Source organism: Colletotrichum paranaense (assembly GCF_030867605.1).
Source record: "Colletotrichum paranaense strain IMI 384185 chromosome Unknown Scaffold_2.1, whole genome shotgun sequence".
Taxonomy (NCBI): Eukaryota; Fungi; Ascomycota; class Sordariomycetes; order Glomerellales; family Glomerellaceae; genus Colletotrichum; species Colletotrichum paranaense.
Genome location: NW_026848960.1, coordinates 1539539 through 1560222, shown reverse-complemented (window position 1 = coordinate 1560222; position 20684 = coordinate 1539539). Strand labels below are relative to the sequence as shown.

General features: G+C 52.6%; 7 protein-coding genes across 7 annotated transcripts; 3 read left to right on the top strand and 4 right to left on the bottom strand.

The window, feature by feature from the left end:
• Positions 1 to 410: 410 nt before the first annotated feature.
• On the bottom strand, positions 411 to 1686 carry CPAR01_02405 (dioxygenase; the record flags this gene model as incomplete). Its single annotated transcript, XM_060486693.1, has 2 exons — positions 411 to 1083; positions 1241 to 1686. The coding sequence occupies 2 exons, from the start codon at positions 1684 to 1686 to the stop codon at positions 411 to 413; spliced, it is 1119 nt and encodes a 372-aa protein (XP_060354021.1).
• A 1067-nt stretch (positions 1687 to 2753) lies between these two features.
• CPAR01_02404 (uncharacterized protein) lies at positions 2754 to 5060 on the bottom strand (the record flags this gene model as incomplete). The annotated part of the gene is made up of 1 exon (XM_060486692.1): positions 2754 to 5060. The coding sequence occupies one exon, from the start codon at positions 5058 to 5060 to the stop codon at positions 2754 to 2756; it is 2307 nt and encodes a 768-aa protein (XP_060354020.1).
• An 852-nt stretch (positions 5061 to 5912) lies between these two features.
• On the bottom strand, positions 5913 to 7640 carry CPAR01_02403 (acyltransferase; the record flags this gene model as incomplete). Its single annotated transcript, XM_060486691.1, has 2 exons — positions 5913 to 7264; positions 7322 to 7640. 2 exons carry the CDS (start codon positions 7638 to 7640, stop codon positions 5913 to 5915), a joined length of 1671 nt encoding a protein of 556 aa, XP_060354019.1.
• A 3143-nt stretch (positions 7641 to 10783) lies between these two features.
• On the top strand, positions 10784 to 12728 carry CPAR01_02402 (uncharacterized protein; the record flags this gene model as incomplete). Its single annotated transcript, XM_060486690.1, has 2 exons — positions 10784 to 11885; positions 11953 to 12728. 2 exons carry the CDS (start codon positions 10784 to 10786, stop codon positions 12726 to 12728), a joined length of 1878 nt encoding a protein of 625 aa, XP_060354018.1.
• A 316-nt stretch (positions 12729 to 13044) lies between these two features.
• Positions 13045 to 14586, bottom strand: CPAR01_02401 (histidinol dehydrogenase; the record flags this gene model as incomplete). The annotated part of the gene is made up of 3 exons (XM_060486689.1): positions 13045 to 13287; positions 13344 to 14043; positions 14099 to 14586. Coding segments are annotated over 3 exons (1431 nt in total), but the record flags the coding sequence as incomplete, so codon positions are not given.
• A 557-nt stretch (positions 14587 to 15143) lies between these two features.
• CPAR01_02400 (3-hydroxyacyl-CoA dehydrogenase) lies at positions 15144 to 16148 on the top strand (the record flags this gene model as incomplete). Its single annotated transcript, XM_060486688.1, has 1 exon — positions 15144 to 16148. One exon carries the CDS (start codon positions 15144 to 15146, stop codon positions 16146 to 16148), a length of 1005 nt encoding a protein of 334 aa, XP_060354016.1.
• A 1363-nt stretch (positions 16149 to 17511) lies between these two features.
• CPAR01_02399 (OPT family small oligopeptide transporter) lies at positions 17512 to 20153 on the top strand (the record flags this gene model as incomplete). The annotated part of the gene is made up of 4 exons (XM_060486687.1): positions 17512 to 17828; positions 17905 to 19389; positions 19462 to 19930; positions 20085 to 20153. 4 exons carry the CDS (start codon positions 17512 to 17514, stop codon positions 20151 to 20153), a joined length of 2340 nt encoding a protein of 779 aa, XP_060354015.1.
• Positions 20154 to 20684: the final 531 nt, after the last annotated feature.

The following is a 20684-nucleotide window of genomic DNA, read 5'->3' as shown; positions in this document are numbered from 1 at the left end:
GTAGCATTCGCCTAGAAACTCAATAGCTAAATTGAAAGTCTACGAGTTGCAAACTTGGAGACGAAGACACAAGCACGCGGGGTTTCAACCAATCACCAAAGTACCGCGGTTTTCTACCGAATCAACTTGAAGAGGATATCAATTTCTAATTCGTGCGGAGAAAATTGGGCCTTCTAACGGGCCACATTTGCACTGACGCCATTTTGCAGTGCGGTTTTGGAGGGATACACGAAGGAAAAAAAGTGAGAAATCTCCGTTCTTCGGAGTCTCATGCTCAAAACAATTATCCAGACCCATTGTGCTGTCCTTTCAGTGTACTATGCACGCACACACCCACACACATTCCGCTCTCACATGCTGAAACAACCACTCATTCTCAATCAAATCAGAAGCCCCCCACAAGTTTAGACTTAGAACTTGTTCTGGTTGGCGTTCTGCATGAGCATTTGGGAATCCGGCTTGTACTTCTTGGACACCAGGCGGACGTCGTACTCGACGTCGAGGGTGGCGCCCTTGGCCTCGTTCTGAACAGGCTTGAAAGTAAGAAGCAAATCGTCCTTCACGGCGCAGGCGGTGTCGGTCTCGAGGTACGGGTCGTCGCTGGGGTAGAGCTGTGCCGTGACGCCGATGAAGTCGGGGTGCGTGACCATCATGTGAATGTGCGCGGGGCGGTACGGGTGGCGGCCCATGAGCTTGAGGAGATCGGCCGAGGGGCCGGAGGTGTCGATGGCGTACTCGGTGGGCTTCAGGCAGTAGAAGTAGAACTTGCCCTCGGCGTCCGTCTTGAACTTGCCGCGTAGGTTGTGACGGGTCTGGTTCTCGGGGTCAAAGACATCGTACTTTCCATTGGTGCTGGCCTGCCACATGTCGAAGACGGCGTCGGGGATGCCCTTGCCCGTCTCCGCGTCCTTGATGACACCATGGAAGTATGTGAGCTGGCCGTCCTTGGGCATGTTCTGGACGACGGAAGCGCCGAGGTCGCGGAAGGGGGTCTCGGGGGACCAGAAGGGGCCGAGAATGGTGGATGATGTGGGGGTGACGCCGGACTCGGTCTCGACCGTGTGGTTGATCTCGTCGACGAGACTGTAGAGAGGGGGGAGAATTGTTAGCCATTGGCTGGGTCTCTGCTTGCGAACATGGTATCGCAGTGGCGCGGCCGGAAAAGCCGCGCACGCGGGGTAAATGATTTTCGGAGTAGACGGCCGCGCTAGAGGGCAGGGAAAGGGGGGTTGCGACTTACGACTCAATACCCAGGATATCGCACACTCTCCATGCCTCGTTGCGGTTCTTCTGGTAGGCCTGGCCAATGGAGTTGATGTAGTTAACACCCAGAACCCACTCCTCTTGTGTGAGCTCGACATCTCTGCAGAAGTCGTGAAGGTGCTTGATCAAAGAGCCGAGAACCTGTCTGTGTCTGGGCTTGGTCTCGGGGCTCATGAGGTCGATGACATGTTGTGTGAAGTTGGGGTCGAACTTGCTCTTGGTGCCATTGGCGCCGTTGGCGTGTCCGTTGACGCCGTTTGTGCCGTTCGTAGCCATTGTGATGGATGTTGTGGAGATGTGTTTGGTGGAGGGTATCTGGGGGGTGACAGGAACAACACGCTGTGATGGAGATGGAGGAGAGCACTTGTAGGATGAGAGATTCTTTGAAACAGGAGCAAACCTGCGAACGAACCGGAGGGCCATGATGGTTAAGTATCAAAATCTGGAGCCCCGGATTTAGGCATGAGCAATCCAGACAAGCAAGCCACGGATGGTGGGCATGAATCGTATGACCATCTTTGGTTGCGGCAACAGAGTGCGGCATCGAGTGCGGCAACAGACTTCGGCAATTTGACTAGGGGTTCAGTTCTTTGGGGTAAACTTTCGCGCCTCGCGCTTTGTGCCCCGCGGTGGCTCGTCCATCCCACCACCAGACTTCGATCAGAGTGGCAGAGACGACGGACTAACCCCCGCCATGGTCCCTGCGGTCCTTTACTCAGCCAAGGGGGGCAAAACATAGATCCGGGACAATGAGTAGCGATGATGGCATGGGTAAGTGTAATTCCCACGCCTAGCAGCCGAAATGCGGGGGAAACCCGTGGGAAAGCTTCAAAGCATGCGGGGAGGACACTCTGGAAGACAGACGGCGTCAACTAGGCTCCATCAAGAGTTGCTTTGTTGTTTCTAACTGGCTGGACGCCAGGAACATATGGGGACAGAGTCCGTCCAATGCCAGATGGCTGGGATTCTGCTCACAGCTCGCTGACGGATCCATCTCTCCTGATTGGCATGACCTGTCAGGCGGCCGTCGCTGTCGGTTTTGGATTCAGCCGGAACTGTTGGATCCTTCAGCTTTCCATCGTTCGATGTTTGACCATGTAGCGCATCAAATCGGCGCATCGAAGCGGCTCAGTCGGGAAGAAACGCGGATGTTGGTGGTTAAGGTTGGCTTTTCACGAGTCGTGTGTGATATGGGAAGATGAATTGTAGCACAACACGACCCCAGACTCGCTTGTCGTGTCTCTTGCCGGGTCAGACATTTTCTTCATCGCGGTAAGGTACCGGTAGTCTCTGTCACCACCAATTTGCTCAATCTTAGACTCAGAGGCCACCAGATGCGTCCTCCGGGATCGGCGCCGGTAAGATTCGACCTCCCGAACGTACCTTCAATGCTCAACGACGTGTCCTTGTGAAAGGCTCATTTGATCACAACCGAGACAAGTCTAGATCATAAATATTGACAGCAAAAAGACACGTTTCTAATGCGAGCATCATCTCATTTTCGTACCACGCGAGTCACCCTGCCCCGGCACTAACGAGGCATTCGCGGCCTCCGGATCACTCCTCCCCGTCCCCAGATCTAAGAATCCCGGGTCCATCCCGCCGTGGAATCGCACCCGCATCCGGCCTGACTCTTGCTGAATCCGATGTAGCTCCGGCGCCGACCGTCCGTTCTCCTTGAAGAACGTCATATTCCTCGCCATGCGACCCCCATCCCTGGGCCCATCACCACCATTGCTCGCTCCGCCCGCTGCCCCCTTTGGCCCCATGGTATCATGCAAACCAAAGAATAGTAGCGGCAGCACGCTGCCCTTCCAGACGGGCTGCTCGGGGTCGTTATAGTTCTTGAGAATGATCCAGCCCAACAGGATCCCGCAGAGGCCCACCAAGATGATGGGCAGCGCGATGTATTGTCTGTCAAAGTAGGTACACGTCGAGCTCGCCCATACCTCGCCCAGCGCCTCAGCCCGCCGATTCAATAGAGCGTTAGCGCCAGGGACGACATCCGGCCCGAGCCCCGTCATCCGAAGTTTATTCGTCACGGCCCAGGCAAAGTCGTCGACGGCGCTCGTAAGGTTGGTTACGGTGGCGTTCATGTCGGCCCACAGCGGCGTGAGCCACCAAGAGTCGTAGCAGTTGAGGTGTCCGCTCTGCATGGAGTCGTACCTACACGAGGCGCTCAGCAAGCTCGCCTTGAGGAAAGTCGATAGCGCGGAGAAGAAGGTCCCGTCCATCTTGTACAGGCATTCGTTTGGCACGCGGGTGACTTCGTCGCTGCCGCTCACGCTGAAGTTTGTCCAGATGCGTCCCGGAACGTCCAAGGCCTGGCTCTGGTTGGTGGTATCGTACCAGGTGCCGTTGTCAATCACACAGGGGCTTTGTCTCGCCGTGTAGTTGCCGTACAATGAGTATCCCGACGCTGCGTTCTCGGCAGGATTGGACGCCGCCGTCGTCGTGCGGACGACCGTCTCCGTTAATGTGTTGTTCACGTACCGCGCATGATACTCCTTCAGGCACGGGTACAAGATACACGAGGCGGCGATGTAATCCCCCAGGTTGCTAAAGTAACTATTGTCGGATTGCGACAGACGATGCGGGCACGTCAGCTTCGATGTCCCCGTCGAGTTGTCTGACGTGCACGGAGACGTCGAAATCATGAGCATGCTGAAGTTAGCCATCGAAACAGGGGCTGCCGCGGCGAAGTCGTCGCTGAAGAGTTTCGTGTACGCGGTCAGGTTGCTGTAGCCCATCCACATGTACTTTCCGGCCAGGATGTTGATGACGGCGCCGTCGTCCGGCAGCGACAGGTTGCCCACCGTATCAGGCTCGCTGACGAAGCTCGTCGTATCAATACACTTGCTACACACGCCGATGCTCGCGTGCGTGACGCCCGTGCCGTAGTCAGGCCACGTGCAGTTTCCGCTGGGGCAGAGAACCTGGACGTCGCTGTCCTGGCTGCCTGGATCCGTAATCCCCTGGATCATGGCACTCTTCATGTCTACCTCGATCTCATAGGATCCGGCACCGACGCGGTAGTACGCCGACGAGCCCGGCACGTAGTTCGCTGCGGGGATCCTGGCGCGGATGTTGTCCTCGAGCATGGGGCAGGTCATCGTTCGGACGGCCTGCTGGGTGACGGGACCAACGGCAAGACTGGCAATCGTTACAATGGCGGCACCGATGGCGAGGAAGCCGGTGGAGGAGAAGCCCAGGTTCCACACGAGCATCGCCAGGAGTTTCGTGGAGCCGAGGATTGAACGGCTCGCGGCGTCAAAGTCCTGGAGGTGCTGGAGGGGCCGGGTCTGTTCGGCAAACCAGGTCCATTTGATCTGGCCGATAATTTCTGCTACGGCGGCGACGATAGCAGCGCGGAGAAAGGTTGAGAGGAGCGCAATGGCGGAATTGAGGTTGATTTCAAAGGGCCATTTCGGCATGTAGTGGCCATCGTAGTGGGTGAGGAGCCAGATGATTGCGGTGAGTAGACTGATTGCGACGAAGAGGGTGAAGATCTCGAGGCCCCAGTACCTTAGGACATGGCGGGTGTGGCCAGATCTTCTTGGACTCGGTGCGGGTTGATGGTGGATTGGCGGATTTATCGGAGGAGGAGGCGGAGGCGGAGGTGGTGGTGAGAAGTGAGGCTGCTTGTCTTGGTCGGTCTCCTGGAAGGGCCATCGAGGCTCGGATGGATACTGTGATCTCGAGCCATAGGCGGTTATGTCTTCTTGAGGTGGGTTAAAAGAGGGTTGCTTGGCCCGGTCTTCCAGCTCCCAGCTGCGTTGTGCCTCTGGTACTCCCATGTCTCAAATGACACCACGGCTTGGCAGCGTTAGTCCGCGTCTGAAGCTTTCTGAAGACATGCAAAGACTTACGCCAAGGTGCGTGAAGCACAGCCGGGCAAGAAGAATAGGTTGGCCTTCATATTTCGATGCTGATAATGCCCCCCTGAGTGCGCCTACAAGGCCAGATTTAATCTTCAAGCTTGCAAAGAAGGTTGATCAAATGAACCGAGATTGGATTCCCCATTTAGATCGCCTCCCACATGAGAACATATCCAGCCTTAAACCCTACGAACGGACGGGCAACCCAATTAGGCGTTGCTCGTATTCGACAGTATCCACAGTCACCCTGGGGCACTGACTCGGAAATTTCCATCCACAAGGTTGACTAGCCGATGATCCGTTAGATATACGGATGGAAGCGTCTGGGCTAACATGACGATCCACAACACGGAGAAACGATCGCCGTGCTCGTTTCTCCGGCCTATTCAGCGGAACTCTCATCCCAATTTGGCGTTCACCTCGGTGAGACCAGCTTGTGATGTACGTCTTGACCGAGCTGACTCAGCCTCAAGCACCCTGACTTGTAAATAATTATGCTCAACATCTCTCCCAAAAAGCCGCTGGAAAGAGTGCTTCTAACCTTTCCGAACATTAGTCATCTCACCGACGTCGCTCTGATGATGCACGTTAGCAGTGTTTCAATATGCACTCAAGGATGCCTCTGAATTATGTCAGTTGCCGTGAAGGCAGCAGTGATTAGAAATAAGTTATATGAGCGTTGGACGGGCCTCAGAGTTAACAATGGGGTTTGAAAGAATCGTAATGTATTAAATGATTAAATTAAGTAACTGTTCAACCCTGGTAATTCCACTACTTCGTCTTTTCAATCAACCTTCCCTCGAACCAAGCCGCGAACTTGACAGCGTTGACATCCACATGTCTCTGCACGAAATCCGCTACGCAGACGACACCTGGTAAGTAAAGACACGTTGAAAGAAAGACGACAAATCCCCAGCTAGTGCTAAGGTTGGCTTCAAGAAGAGTGCCAGTGATGGCACTAAAGAACTGAAGGCAGTGATAACCCCAGAGCCAAATCAGGCAGTTGTGAACGAGGTAGATGGCGTACGATATCCGGCCGAGGTATTGGATGACCCGACCCGCGAAAAGCTGCTGAATGAAACGTGACTGATCAATGGTGGAAACCAGCCAGACAGCGGCGATGGGGATCCAGAAGCCGTCGCCTTCGCCGTACTGTGCAGGGGTCAGCCAGGAAAGGTTTCTGAATCCTGGGGTCTGCGCAACACTTCCGCTCCCCTCGGGGAACGACAACAGCCATAGGGCGCCGATGAAAGAGGCTAACTGAAGAGTCTTCTTGGAGATCCCGTAGGTTTTGGAAGATTTGATCAACGAAATTGGGGCATTGAACCCCCTCAGCCCCTCACGTCGCCAGTACGAAGGGCTCGATAGGTGTGGTAGAGTTTCCCAGACGTAGCCGTTGCTCTCGTAGTCGGCACTCTCATCGTCGCCGTAGAATCTGAGGGCAGCGAGGAGCAGGCCGGACAAGAAAAGAAAGAACTGCCAGTAGCCGGAGTGAATGGTGTAGATGAGGAGGCATACAAGGAAAAAAATTCGAACGCTAGGGCGAACTCGGTAAAAGGCGACATGTGCTAAGAAGACAATGAGTGAACCGTCAAACTCCACGGGGATGGTCCAAAGTTGCGGCTGATATGGAAACCCTCTTCCTCTGTCAAGGTTCTTGGCCATTGGGTCGGACAAAATCGAGAAGTGCCCCCACCATCCAACTACTTGGTCCCATACATTGTCTAGTGCTGGTGGCCTGAACATTGTGACAGCTGGACCGGAAATAGGCTCAAGCTCAAATAGTTTGAAGTAAGCTAGGCCAGCGACGGCAAGTGACGTGATCATTGTCGGAAGGAAGAGGCGGATATATCGACGAAAAGCTGAGGAAGCGGTGGCGATTGCGAACTCGGCCGACTTCTTCTGCCTAATGAGCTTCATAGGCTTGTAGCTTAGGGCATAACCGGATATGACGAAGAAGACGCAGACATTCGACAGTCCTGAAAGAGCCAAGCGAACGATTGGGATCTGGAGAAAGAGAGGTGTATCATCGCTCATGAAGCCGCGGCGGACCTCGCCGGTCAACGTGCAGAGGGACCAGTGGTGGCAGACGACGAAGAACGCTGCGAGTCCTCGAAGTCCATCTTCATCTTTAATTAGCTACAGAAAATCATGCTTTACTGAGACTTAGATCAACTTACCGAGCCAAGCTGATGGATGGAGGGGCTTTGGTGTCGCATCAGGATCCACTGGGTGCAGGAAACTCGGGATCAAGGCCAAAGCAAGGTTCTTGGGATATCTCAGCCAAGGCGGCAAGGGGCGAGTTGGAACGAAGGTGTCGTCGAGAGAGATATCATCTTCTACTTCGAGAGTCTCAATACGGAAGCTCTCAACCTTGTCGTCCTGGCAAAGACGAGCGTACTCCAAGTCATCCGAAGAAGAAGAGAAAGATGCCTGCGAGGAGGATGAAGGAGAGGAAGGCTGAGACTTCAGCAAGCTGGACTCCAGGTCTCCGGACATGGTGTCGTCGGTGGTGCCCTCCAAGCAGGCGGTGCTGCTGATTGCCCGAGTGGTGATGTTGGACAACGTCAAGGAGGTGAAGCACCAAGAGTCCTGCTTGCGGCTGGATAAGAAAATGAAGCGACATTTATTGAAGCTACTTGGGGATTTCGAGGGCCGGAAAGTTCGCCCCCTTTTTCGTGCGTTGCTCCCGCATGCCACAATGTCTTATGGAGTGGAATCTTCGGTAAGAAATCCCTTGGGGGGTCATAGACGACCATCGGGACCACATCGAGCGCCGAAATGTCTATCGCCCTTTCAAATGGTCAGCACTATGGCATGCGCCCAAGTTAGGAATGTTTATGCTCAACTTGTGCTTGGCGAATGAGCAGTCGGGAGACGGTGTGTTTGGAGACTACTCTTTGTTCGCAGTGCAGCCATCGAGAGGTTTTGGTGTTCTGGATCGAGCACAAAAGTCTGAATCGGTCTATGCAAACTTGAGCTGAACAGCCGTCAAGCTCTAGGCACGCCTTTGCCTCCTGCTCTTGATCATTCGGCTGGAATTACTTTTACCAGAAAGAAATCCTGAAAGCGTGGTGGAACGCAAGCAGTAAGCTCGAATCGCAATTTGTAGGCTCATTCTTAGACCCCTTCTAGTGTTGCGATGCCAATGAGCCTCATGCGCCTCTTCCCTCCAACTAGCAGGGTCTGTGGACGTAGTTACATCGCTGAATATCGAGATGTCATTTCGTCGCTCTGGATGAGTCTTTGTTGATAAGAAGAGCTCTCTCTAATCGCAAGCTTCGTGGCACCATTGTCGTTGGTGGGCCACCGAAGCCCCTAGGTAGTGGTTCAGGTTACACCAGTCGAAAGATCAGCAGGGCAAGGGAGTCGACTGGACCCTAGAGGCCGCATTTCGAGGAAATAATACTTCGCCTTGTGCAACCCCAATTGAGACTATGAGTGGCCCCTTCCTTTCTTTTTGATATGAGGACGCATTTTCAGAGGTTGTACATGGACTTGCCTCTTGTTTACATTGACTAATCATAGTACTTCAATGTCCAGTCTAGCTCTTCATTTGAGCGTGAAGCGAAGGACATCCCGAGCCGACATGGCACATGTAGCATAATGACGCAATGAATACTCCTCTCGATATATCGTGATTGAAATGCCCGTAGATAAACTCCTCTTCTGGTTCACGACGGATCACTCACAGTGCTGAATTTACGTTGCAAAACGTTTTGCTGCCTTCTTCGTTAACTTGGGATGGGTACAAGTCGTCTTGCCGAGAAGTGAGCAGAAGAAAGGGATATCAACTATCCTGAAACAAATCCTTTCAGTCGGTTACACGGCATTCTTGTTTCGCGCCCCGAAGGTCGTGTAGATGTCGATGCTGACTGGAGGTTGGAGAGATGGGGAATGGTTGTGTCTCGCACTAAGCTAGCGCGATCAGCGGGCCGAGGTCAGGTCCCGTCAGGTGTTGGCCTCCCGGATAAAACGAGTCTCGGCCAGGAATCGAGTAAACCCAATCCGTGTTCCGGCATAATGCTTCGGCGAGGCAACCTTGGCGAGGTGAGGCGTGAGCAGTCAACCGGTCAATGACTGGTATGATGGGAAATGAGCCTGCGTGTCAGACATCTCAAAATGGTATGCTGTACCGTTACACAAGGCTGATGACATCATGTGTGGCCGAAGGAGTTGATACGATAGTAGTCCATGCCTAGAAGGAGCTGGGCCCCGTGGGTCTTAAGCTGTAAACGTAGAAAGCAAGAAAGGGTCGGTTTAGTTTGCTCAAGGATTGGAAAGTTCGTGCCAAGATGATGTTGGGCCAGAGTTTTTATATCTGTTCACTTACCTTAGAGCGCCATTCAAGCCACTGAATGAGGTGCAAATTACGGTTACACATTATTGATATTATGATTGGAGGAAGGAGACGATACATCCAGTACCTGTCCTGTAATAAGGTAGTGATGTCGATTCGAAAGTGCGAGCGCTCCTTTGCCCGGATGAGATTCGCCGAGATTCATTCGAGTGTCGGCCCGCTCATACGTTCCGGCAAGCAGAGCTACAAGCTTCTTAGTACGCTACAACTGAGACTATTGTCTACGTATTGAAATCGTGGGTGGGGTCGATGTGGTTGGCTTGCAAAGAAGGGAGACTCTCCAAGTGACAATGCCCGTCGTTCGATCGTTTTTGATTCACCAGGGACCGAGAAAAAATCATCAGAGGATCAATTGGAGCCACGAGTGCAAACGGGGGATATGCGAGCCCCCCGTCGGCAAGTCGGGTGCTCGGGTTCGTACTCAGGATCTCTTGCCGGTCATTAAAGCGTACTAGGCGCAGTGCCCTATCTATTTGACTCTACTCCGTTCGCAAACCCTTATTTGACAAAAGAAAAGCAGATATGAATAACCCATTCCCATGCCAACATCGACAGATGAACTTGAGATCTTCGTTGCGCAGTCACCTGCAACGTGTTGAGCGCCTTGAACCCATTTTAGAAGTTTCCACTGTAAGTAGAATGAACGGGGAAGGCACCAGATACCATTTTGATCTCCATTATTTATAACAGAGCTCAGGTCTAATGCTCTGGTATACATTGTGTCATTTCTTAGAGGGCATCATGTAGACAGGGAGAGCAAAAAGGGAGGGGGTCACTCAGACACATGGCTAGGCCATTTAGGGAAGTATCCTTATAGGGATATATGGCCTAACGGCATAACGGGGTCTCAGCATTGCGGTCAACTCCGCGCCTCTAACATTTTCTCCCCGATTCATGTTCTCTGAGACAGCTCAACATTCCATTCATGATGGAAACTCGCAGCAAGAAGCCGGAGAGACTGCACCGGGCCGCGTACAGCTCCCGAATGAAGGCCTGCTCCTCTTGTCAAAAGCAAAAGGCACGTGCAGGCTCCCCGACCATTTGGCATGCGTGACATTTCAACTAGCGCGTCGCTAACCTCCCTTTGAAGGTGCGATGCTTACCGAGCGGCCGAGATGGGCCATGCCAGCATTGCAGGAAGAAAAATATTGAGTGCATCTTCAAACGGCCAGCTCGAGAGATTGAGCCGAGGTCCAATGATGCAAGCCCCAATCGGTTCGCTTGCCCATCTCATGTCCGATGAGTTGCGCCGCTAATACATGATACTTTGTGAAGGTCGGATATGGTGGATGATATTCGCATGCTGCACACAGCGATTAACGGCCTTCTGCAACAAGGATCTCTGCCGCTGCTCGGGCCTCTGAAAAGTTCGCTTGCAGGAAAGCTGAATGTTGAGGGCTTGCATCCGGATGAGACTGGCACCCTTATCGAAGATGAGGATCAAGATATGGAAGAGCAAACCGTTTCATTATGTGCACAGAGTGATGACCTTGTCGAGCCATTGAGTCAAGCGCCCATCAGCTCCTTGCATGAAATCACGAGATTGAGGCCTGCCAATGCGAATGGAGCTGTTTCTTCAGCGCCTGTGGCAGCTCAACCACTCTCACAAGAGCCTCATGACCTCATCACAGAAGGAAGCCTTCAGCGGAACGATGCAGACCGTCTGGTGAAGAGGTTTCTGGAGCGAACTGACTACTACCTCTACGGGATCACGAGTCGGTTTGAAGATCTGGACAGCGTGCGCCGCGCATCTTCCCTCTTATTCGTGGCAATCTGCACAGTCTCGGCTCTGCATGAACACGGGGGTGAGCAACTATACCGCGTCTGCAGTGCTCGGCTCCGCAAGCTCGTGTCTGACTTCATGTTCAAGAAGCATGTGAATCTCTACGATTTTCAGGGACTGTGCATAGCTTCGTTCTGGCTCAGTGATCTTTCATGGTCAGTGTCTGGTCTTGCCATTCGCCGAGCTATCGAGTTCCAGCTCGATAAGTCATATGAAATTGTCATCGGCACCAGTCAACTCGACGACAGGTTTTCCAACAGTCTTAGGCTCAAGGACCGAGAAGATGTACTCAGCTGCTTGAGGGTGTGGTATTTGTTCTATATTTGCGACCATCACCTCTCAATTCTGTATGGCAGGCCGTCAAGTTTTGGCAATCCGTCGTCTGTGGAAGGATGGAGAAAGTATCTTCGTGCCATCCCCAGCTCGAGCACCGACACCCGTCTTTCCAGTCAGCTGGAACTGCTGTCGATATTGGAGAAAGTCACCTATATGTTCGGCTCGAATGATGACAGTCGCATATCGGGAATATTCAAAAAGAAGCTTGAGGAATTCGATTTGGAGGTGGACCGATGGCACAATTTGTGGCGTGCTCGATACAGAAGTAAGTTGAGGGTGACTTGTGAAAATGTTGTGAGCGGCAGTTGTTGACTGTGTCATGTGTCTTGCAGCCCAACGCGATATTGAGAGGCAGATAGGAGCCTTCCCCCGGAAGAATCTTCGTCTGCACTATCACTTCGCGAAATTGTTCATCGGTTCCCTTGTATTTCGGGGACTTTCGTCCAACCCGGTCGATGATCCGATTCCGATGGAGTTTCTCGACTTAGCTCACGGAACGGTCGAGTCCGCTAGATCAACGATCGAGCTTATCAGCACCGACCCAGATCTCAAAGCAGGGTTGGTGGGATTGCCACACTACAATCACACGATGATAGCATATGCGTGCACCTTCCTTCTCAAAGTCGCAACAAAGCATCATCGCCATCTGGATATGGACCAGGATGAAGCCTTTGACCATGTGTCGAAAGCTGCAGAGACCTGCCAGTCCATACAATGCACGCGGTACCACCTTGTCAGTTGGATGGGGGCTGGATTGGCCAAGTTTGTCGAAAATTGCCGAAAGCTTGCTGAGAGGCAATCAGAGACCTTTGCGGACGGACGTGAGCGCGAAACGACTGTCAGCCCGACTCTCTCTACTCGGAAAGCTAGAGCTTTGAGTAGAGCCATGCCATCAAATGATGCATGGGATTCGGCAAGACGAGTTGCTGAAGCATTTCCCACAAGTCTGCAAGGATTCATGGATGGCAACCATAACTTTCCAGAGGATACTGTCGACATGGACAGCTTGGAGACCTTGGGTTTGGACATCTTGGAGGGATCTGACCTAGCATGGGATTCATTCTTACCATCGTTCAACTTTGAGCATATGGGGTTCAGTTTACTCTAAACAATAGCCGGCTAGCCGATCAAAAAGCCTAGAATACCTGCACAACCCAAGTACACTGTCTATGGCAGGCAGGCTATGTGAAATCAAAAATCGCCTTGACACTTTAAGCTGCTAGTACCTGGGTAAAGTCCATGTAAATTCGACGCTTTCCAAAGATACGACTTTTGAGTCAAAACTAAGAACCACGCCGCAAGTTCAATCTGATAGAATAGTACATGTACTAACTATTCGTCACCTATCTATTACGTCACAAACTGAATGAGGTTGAGATAACGCATCAAATTCTCGGATGAATACACGTGACTCCATGGTGTGCCTATTTGCTTAGCCATTCGAACTGGTCACCCAAAAATTGCTTGGCTCTGAGGTCCCCAGAGCGAGCATGACCCTCAAAGTTCTCAGCGCGTGCAGCACGACCACACAATCGACCCAGCTCTCCGCTCTCCGACTCGGAAACAACTTCCTGGTAAGTAACAGTCTTCAGGAACTTTCCCACCCAGAGCCCCCCAGTAAATCTACCTGCCTTCTTCGTTGGTAGGACATGGTTTGTACCAATGCACTGGTGAAATGTCAGCATAAAACAGAGACGCCGAGGATGTCGGGATGACGGCGTACCTTGTCGCCATAGGAAACGCAAGTCTTGGCCCCAAGGAACAGAGCGCCGTAGTTTCTCATCTTCTCCAGGGCCTCCCTCGGTTTTTCCGTCAGGATTTGAACATGTTCGCTTGCATAATCATCTGCCAAGGCATAGGCCTCGTCTAGAGAATCGACTACAATCACTTCGCCGTAGGTATTCCAAGAGACCGAGGCCAGCGGTGCAGTTGGCAGAATCTTCAGCAGGCGATCAACCTCCTCAATGGACTTTTGGGCTACGGTCCTCGAATTGGTGATTAGGACTGCCGGAGTATCCGGCCCATGTTCCGCTTGAGAAAGAAGATCAGTAGCAACGGTTGTCGGATCCGCCTTGTCGTCGGCGACAATGAGGATCTCAGTCGGTCCGGCGGGAAGATCAATCCCAATCTCACCAAAGAGCTGCCTTTTAGCTTCTGCTACAAAGGCGTTACCGGGACCCGCGATGAAGTCGACCTTGTCCATAGTTTCGGTACCAATGGCCATTGCCGCCACGGCCTGGACGCCGCCAAGGATCCAGATCTCGTCAGCTCCCGCATGATATGCAGCCGCCACGGTTGAAGGGGGTATCTGCCCGTTGATTGGAGGTGTACAGGCGATAACTTTGGGGACCCCGGCTGCTTTAGCCGTAAGAATTGTCATGTGCGCGGACGCGAGTAATGGATACCGTCCTCCAGGGATGTAACTATTTGACTTTTAGCAATCGGCCGTTTTGTTACACATCATGTTGAAAGACTTACGCGCCGACACGATCGATAGGGATATTCTTCTGTCCAAGAAAAACACCTGGGCGAATTTCGAGCTCAAATTCCCTCAGAGAATCTCGTTGGGCCAGAGCAAATGTCCGAACGTTGTTCTGAACCGTCTTGATGTCGGCAATAACTTGGGCCGGAACTTTGGCAACGATCGAGTCAATGTCTGATTGAGAGAGCTTGAAGGACGCCGGCGACCACTTGTCGAACTTTTCTGAATAAGTCCGAACAGCTTTGTCGCCAGTTGCCCGAATGTCGTCAATCACGCCCCTTACAATCCCTGGGACATCGAGCGGAGATGTGGAGTTGGTGCCATTTGTAGCAGCTTTGGATTTGAGGTATTGGACCATTGTGGACGATGGTGATATACAAGCAATGGTAGGTCTGGAATATGGACTTATTGAGGTAAAGAGATCTTGTAGTACTATTATGGTTTGACCTGGAGACGGAGTGAAGGGGGCAAGGATGGTTTTACATCTTCAAAGAGTTTGCTCATGCTTAATATACAGAGCGTCAACATCGACATCAGGGTCGTTAGCTCACGGAGTTTCTCGGAATTCCGTCAATTCTACAATATCCCTTTTTTCCCATGTGTCGTGCAACTCTCCCGACAATAAACATGTCATACTTTTTCGCAGATGACCATCGCTTGAGTAGAGTGAACACTTCTGCCTATCATTGATTCTTCTAAAGTGCCATCAACGTCTACTATTGCTCTTAGAAGCAGTCACTACTTTAAATTATGAGCGTTTGACCGTGCTCCCAATACCAAGCAAAGTAGACCTCGGTAGCTGCATTGCACCCTGTCTTATGCATTAGGGAATCGCGTTTGGATAGTCACGGACAAAAACTCGGAATTCCGAAACGACCGGGAGGGAGACTTCCGTTATGCGGGGCAAGTCTCCCCCAACTTGACGAGCTTCTCTTCTGACGGCTTTCCCTCGCGGCAATCCTTAACCTTCTCCAGTCGGCAAGTCAGTCCATTACATAAGCGGCACTCAGTTGAACTTCCTGGTATCAATTCATCGTCACCATGCCATCTGACGTGAACGAGCGCGTCGCCCTCGTCGGACTAGGAGCCATCGGCATCTCCTTTGCGGCCCTTTACCTGAGACATACAAAGAGCACCGTCAGGGTCTTTGATACGAGGCCAGACCTCGAACATCACCTTTCCACAGTCCTGCCGGGTTACATCGACTCGGATGATGCCTCGCTGGGCATATCCCGCCTGCGCGAGTCCGGCCGCCTCGTGATCTGCACCACGCTCGAAGAGGCATGCGACGGCGCCACCATCGTCCAGGAGCAAGGTCCGGAGAATCCAGATTTCAAGCGATCAGTATGGCCAAAGATTGAAAGCTTTGCGCCTGCCGAGGCACACTTCTGGAGCTCGACGTCTGGTATCGCCGCGTCGGTTCAGAGCCGCGATATGGTGGATACGACTCGTCTTTTGGTGGTTCACCCTTTCAACCCGCCGCACATCATGCCTTTGATCGAAATTGTCCCGTCACCGACTACAAACCCGGACGAAGTTAGGTTTGCCAAAGAGTTATTTGCTGAATTGAGTTCCGGCCACCGACCTGTGGTTATCAAAAAAGAGGTTCCTGGTTTCGTAGGAAACCGATTGGCGTTCTCGCTGCTCAGAGAAGCTTGTTCACTGGTTGATCAGGGCGTCGTCAGCACGGAAGACGTTGACACCATTATGGAAGCGAGCCTTGGGCCCAGATGGGCGGTGCAAGGCATCTTCAAGTCGTACAATATGGGTGGCGGGGTAGCTGGAATCCAGGCCTTCTTGAATAACCTTTCTGGGACTGTTCAAGGGGTATGGGATAGTTCGGAACCTGTGAATTTCCAGAAAAAGGCAACGAATGAGTCAGAGGGCACAGAGAAGAGTGACGGGCCGACGTGGGATGCGAAAGTTGTGCAGCAGACTGTGGATGCCTACGGTCTGCCCAATCCGGAGCAATTTCAAGAGCGAGATGCAGCGTTGAGGAAGATTTTGGATGTTCAACGACAGCGAGAGACCCATACTAAGAAGTAGACTGCTTCTATGTTTGATTCAAGGCCTTCAAGACGAAGTTTCAAAGCCTGAGATTGTGTTCAAAGCCTGAACTCATAAGAGGAGCAAAAGGCGAGCTTCGTTCTCACTGAGCTATCATTGTCATTGCATCATGATCCCTGGAGGTCAATGTGCTAGACTGTTGATGTTGGATCGATCTCAGGCATGCTGTATGGAGCAGTATCGCCAGCCAAGGTACCTCATGCAAGTTACTGAGGGTTACCTCGAGGCAAGGGCTCCATGATTAGCCGTTTACACGCTGATAGTACCGAGCAGGCGGAACAGCTGGACACTCGAGGTCATCTGGGGTGTTGTAGATCCAGCACCCTGGATAGCGGTAATGATTCAAGGAAAATCAATGCGTGATTCAGGCCAATTGACACCATCGCGCTGGGTTCGGACGATTTCGCTGCAATCAATTGGGATTCTCTAAATAAACGCTTGAAGTGACATTCCCGGCCAGACCTGGGTTACCCGGGCTTTCAGTCCGAGATCCTTGTTCGTCGGAAGACCCCCCGCGGGACCCCTTCCGTCTTATCACAATATCCGTATCTTTCATGGGCAAAGGTTATCCGTATCGAACTCCTTCGTGTTGGGGGAAGAATCGCTACCTTATCTACCGGCGGGGTAAGAACGAGGATTCGTTATTAGTCGTTCGGCCGTCACGCGGTTGCAACGTGCCGACGGTTCAATGCTGTCAAGGGGATCCCCCCGACGGTTGGGAACTTTTTGTTTTGAGTTTAACGCCAATTGGACCAAGCATTGCCGCGTCGGGACAAGACTTGTCAAGACGATAAGCGGGCAGGGGTTCGCTCAAATAAGTTCCTCCAAAAGAATCCTAACCGCACGTAATCCTCCATGTTCCCTGTCGTTTCCCCCCTCCTTCCGGGGAAATAAACGGCGCCACCCCGCCCCCGGCCTCGGGCGAGATAACACGAACTGCCTGGGAACACCACCATTCCGCACTATGAAGGTGGAGAAAGGAGACCATTTATCCATGATAACGATACCTCGTGGTACGTTACGGTGAGATGGTCCTGGTGACCGTTATCACGTCGTTCGGGCTCCCGGCAACCTAGGCAACTTCCCTCTTGGGACCTTGATTGAGTTCAATCGATCCGCAAATTGTTCAACTTATATGTGAGACGCGCGTACGTACATGCATCGCGAAGCATTGATCTTGATGTTGGTCCCTCCCAAGCTGCCACCGACGTCCGTGAAACCCCAAATCGATCAGCCATTGGGCTATGACGATCTAGCTAGTGAACCTTTGCTGCATAGAGCCTTGCAGTAGCCACCAACATCAACATTACGCCCGATAATAGAGGCACACCTAGTAGCCGCCATGGCGGACGAAAAGAACCATAGCGTGGACGTCACGCAAGCGGCGACCGATCTCGAAAACTTCCAGCGTGATCATCAATGGGACCCTAATCTGCCCCAGGACAAGGCCGACATGGTGAAGAAAGCGCTCGAGGACGGCGACTCTGAGGAGATCATTGCCGCCGATGCCATCTTGACAGAGGATTCGCCCTATGAGGAAGTACGTGCTGCTGTACGCAACACGGATGGTGGTGAAGTCGCAAACACGGTCCGAGCGTGGATCCTGGGTATGATTTTCGTGACAATTGGGAGCGGACTCAATATGTTTTTGAGCATGAGGTAAGTGGAACTGAGATGATGATAACTTTGGGATACCTGAACATCAATGGCTGACACTCTTACTCCATCTTCACAGGAGTCCCGCTATCAACTTCCCATCCATCATCGTCCAATTGCTGGTCTACCCAATTGGATGTCTCTGGGCCAAGGCCATGCCAATGAAGGTTTTCAACACATTTGGCGTTCAATGGACCTTTAACACCGGCCCCTTTACGATCAAGGAGCACGTTGTCATTACTCTCATGTCGAACGTCTCCATTGGCTACGCTTACAGCACCGACGCTCTCCTCGCGCTCCAAGGCAAGCCCTTTTACGACATCAACCTTGGATGGGGCTTCCAGCTGCTCTTCACGCTGAGCTCTCAGCTCATCGGCATCGGCCTCGCGGGCCTTTGCCGCCGTTTCCTCGTCTGGCCGGCGGCCATGATCTGGCCCAACCAGTTCGCCAACACGTCCCTCTTCTACGCCCTCCACGACAAGAGCAAGAGCGACGGCACGCACAGCAACGGCTGGATCATCAGTCGGTACCGGTACTTCTTCTACGTCCTCGCGGCCATGTTCTGCTACTACTGGATTCCGGGTGTTCTCTGGCAAGGCTTATCGGTGTTTGCCTTTGTCACCTGGATCAAGCCGAACAATATCGTCGTCAACCAGCTCTTTGGAGGCTTCACCGGCCTCTCTCTGATTCCCATCACGTTTGACTGGACCTATGTATCCGCCTACCTCGGCGACCCCCTCCTCTCGCCGACACATACCCACGTCAATGTTTTGATCGGCCTCTTCACGTTCGTCATCATCCCTACTATCGGCATCGCCTACTCGGGCGCCCTCTTTGCAGACTACCTCCCCATCAACACCTCGCAGACCTATGACAACACCCAGAGCTCTTACAATGTCAGCAAGATTCTCGGACCCGGGTACACCTTTTCAGAAGAGAAGTACAAGCAGTACTCGCCTCTCTTCCTTCCGCCTACCTTTGCCCTCAACTACGGCCTCTCCTTCGCCGCCCTTACCGCCGCTATAGTCCACTGCGGCTTCTTCCATGGCAAAGAGATCTGGTATCGCCTCAAGGCTGCGCGTAACCAGGAAGCCGACATCCACCTCAAGCTCGCAAAGAAGTATGTCGACGCGCCCGAGTGGTGGTACGCCGTCCTCCTGCTCTTCGCCATCGGTCTTGGTCTCGCGACGGCGGAGGGCTACGATTCCCAGCTGCCGTGGTGGGCCTTCTTCGTCGCCAACTTTCTGGCCATGATCTTTGTGATTCCCACGTGCACGATCCTCGCCATCTCGAACCTCGGGCTCGCGCTCAACGTGCTGTCCCCATTCTTGGCGGGCTTCATGATCCCCGGGAAGCCGATTGGTGTCATGATCTTCAAGGTGTACAGCACGATTACTCTCGGCCAGGCGCAGACGTACTCTGGCGATCTCAAGATGGCGCATTACATGAAGATTCCGCCTCGCGTGACATTTTGGTGTCAGGTTGTGGCTACCATCTGGGCCGTCTTTGTGCAGATTGCCGTGATGAACTGGACGCTTGGCAATATTGAAAACTGTTGTGCACTGTGAGTCCATCCAAAGGGAGCCTCATGATTACTTACCCTACGAAGGATTGATACCTGACATTTTGACCTTAGCACACAACACGCACACTTCACCTGCCCCAACGGCCGAGCCTTCTTCTCATCCTCCATCGTCTGGGGTGTCATCGGTCCCCGCCGCATGTTCGGCGCCGGCTCCATCTACCACAACTTCAACTACTTCTGGCTCATCGGCGCCTGCCTGCCCATCGTCTTCTACGTGCTGGCCAAGGTTCTCAACCTCAAGTTCGCAAAGGTCCTCCACGCGCCCGTCATGCTCGGTGCCATGGGCTGGCTCCCGCCTGCGACGCCCCTCAGCTTCTCCAGCTGGGCCATTGTCGGACTCATTTTCAACCACGGCGTGCGCAAGAGGTTTCACGGGTGGTGGAAGACGTACAACTACATCACCGCCGCTGCGCTCGACGCTGGTCTCATCATCAGTACCATTGTCATCTTCTTCGCCATCACGTTACCCAACGTCACGATCCCACAATGGTGGGGAAACGTCGACGTATATAATACCTTGGTAAGTTGCATATACATCGTGAAATTGAGAATGGGGACCCTGCCCCTCCTCCCTCGCTCTCCCCGCGAAACGCGGGTGCCCGCAAGTGAATGCGCTTGCTGGCAACGCTATCTGACGTCGAGGCTCATTTCAACTAATCGTGTCTTGCATATAGGACTCCACGTATGGCGCCATTCTGAAGACGGTGGGGGAGAATGAGACCTTTGGTCCGACTAGTTGGTGAGAGAGGATCGTGAATCATCCTGCATGACGATGCAGACTGCCGCATTTAGCGCCCGCGGGGCCCCCAGACAGGAAATTGGTATTAAATTGCTGCCCAAATTGCTACCCAAGCGGATCTTGCATCCTTCCATCTTCTTCTAGATGCATTCTAGATGCAATAGTTCAACAGTCACAGTGAAATCGGTAAGCTGCCTGGATATATCGTGAGATCTTGAGTGCAGAGGAGAGGAGACAAAACTCGCAGTCTGATTATCATTTGTACAGTTTTTTTGTAATGTGTCTTCTGAAGATCATGATGATTGTGAAGAAAAACAAGCAAAAAAAAGGAAATACCAAACAAGTCTAATTGTACTCCGTGAATGCTGGCGGATTCTCGTTATTTGTTGATGTTGATGTTGTAGTCGCAGCAGGGAAACGGCAAAAGAGGCATTTGATGCATGCAATCATGATATGTTTAGAGAAAGAAAAAAAAAAGACATTCAGAGCCGCCGTCGTGCCACTCATAGCACCCGTTTCAAGAGCCGATCGATCG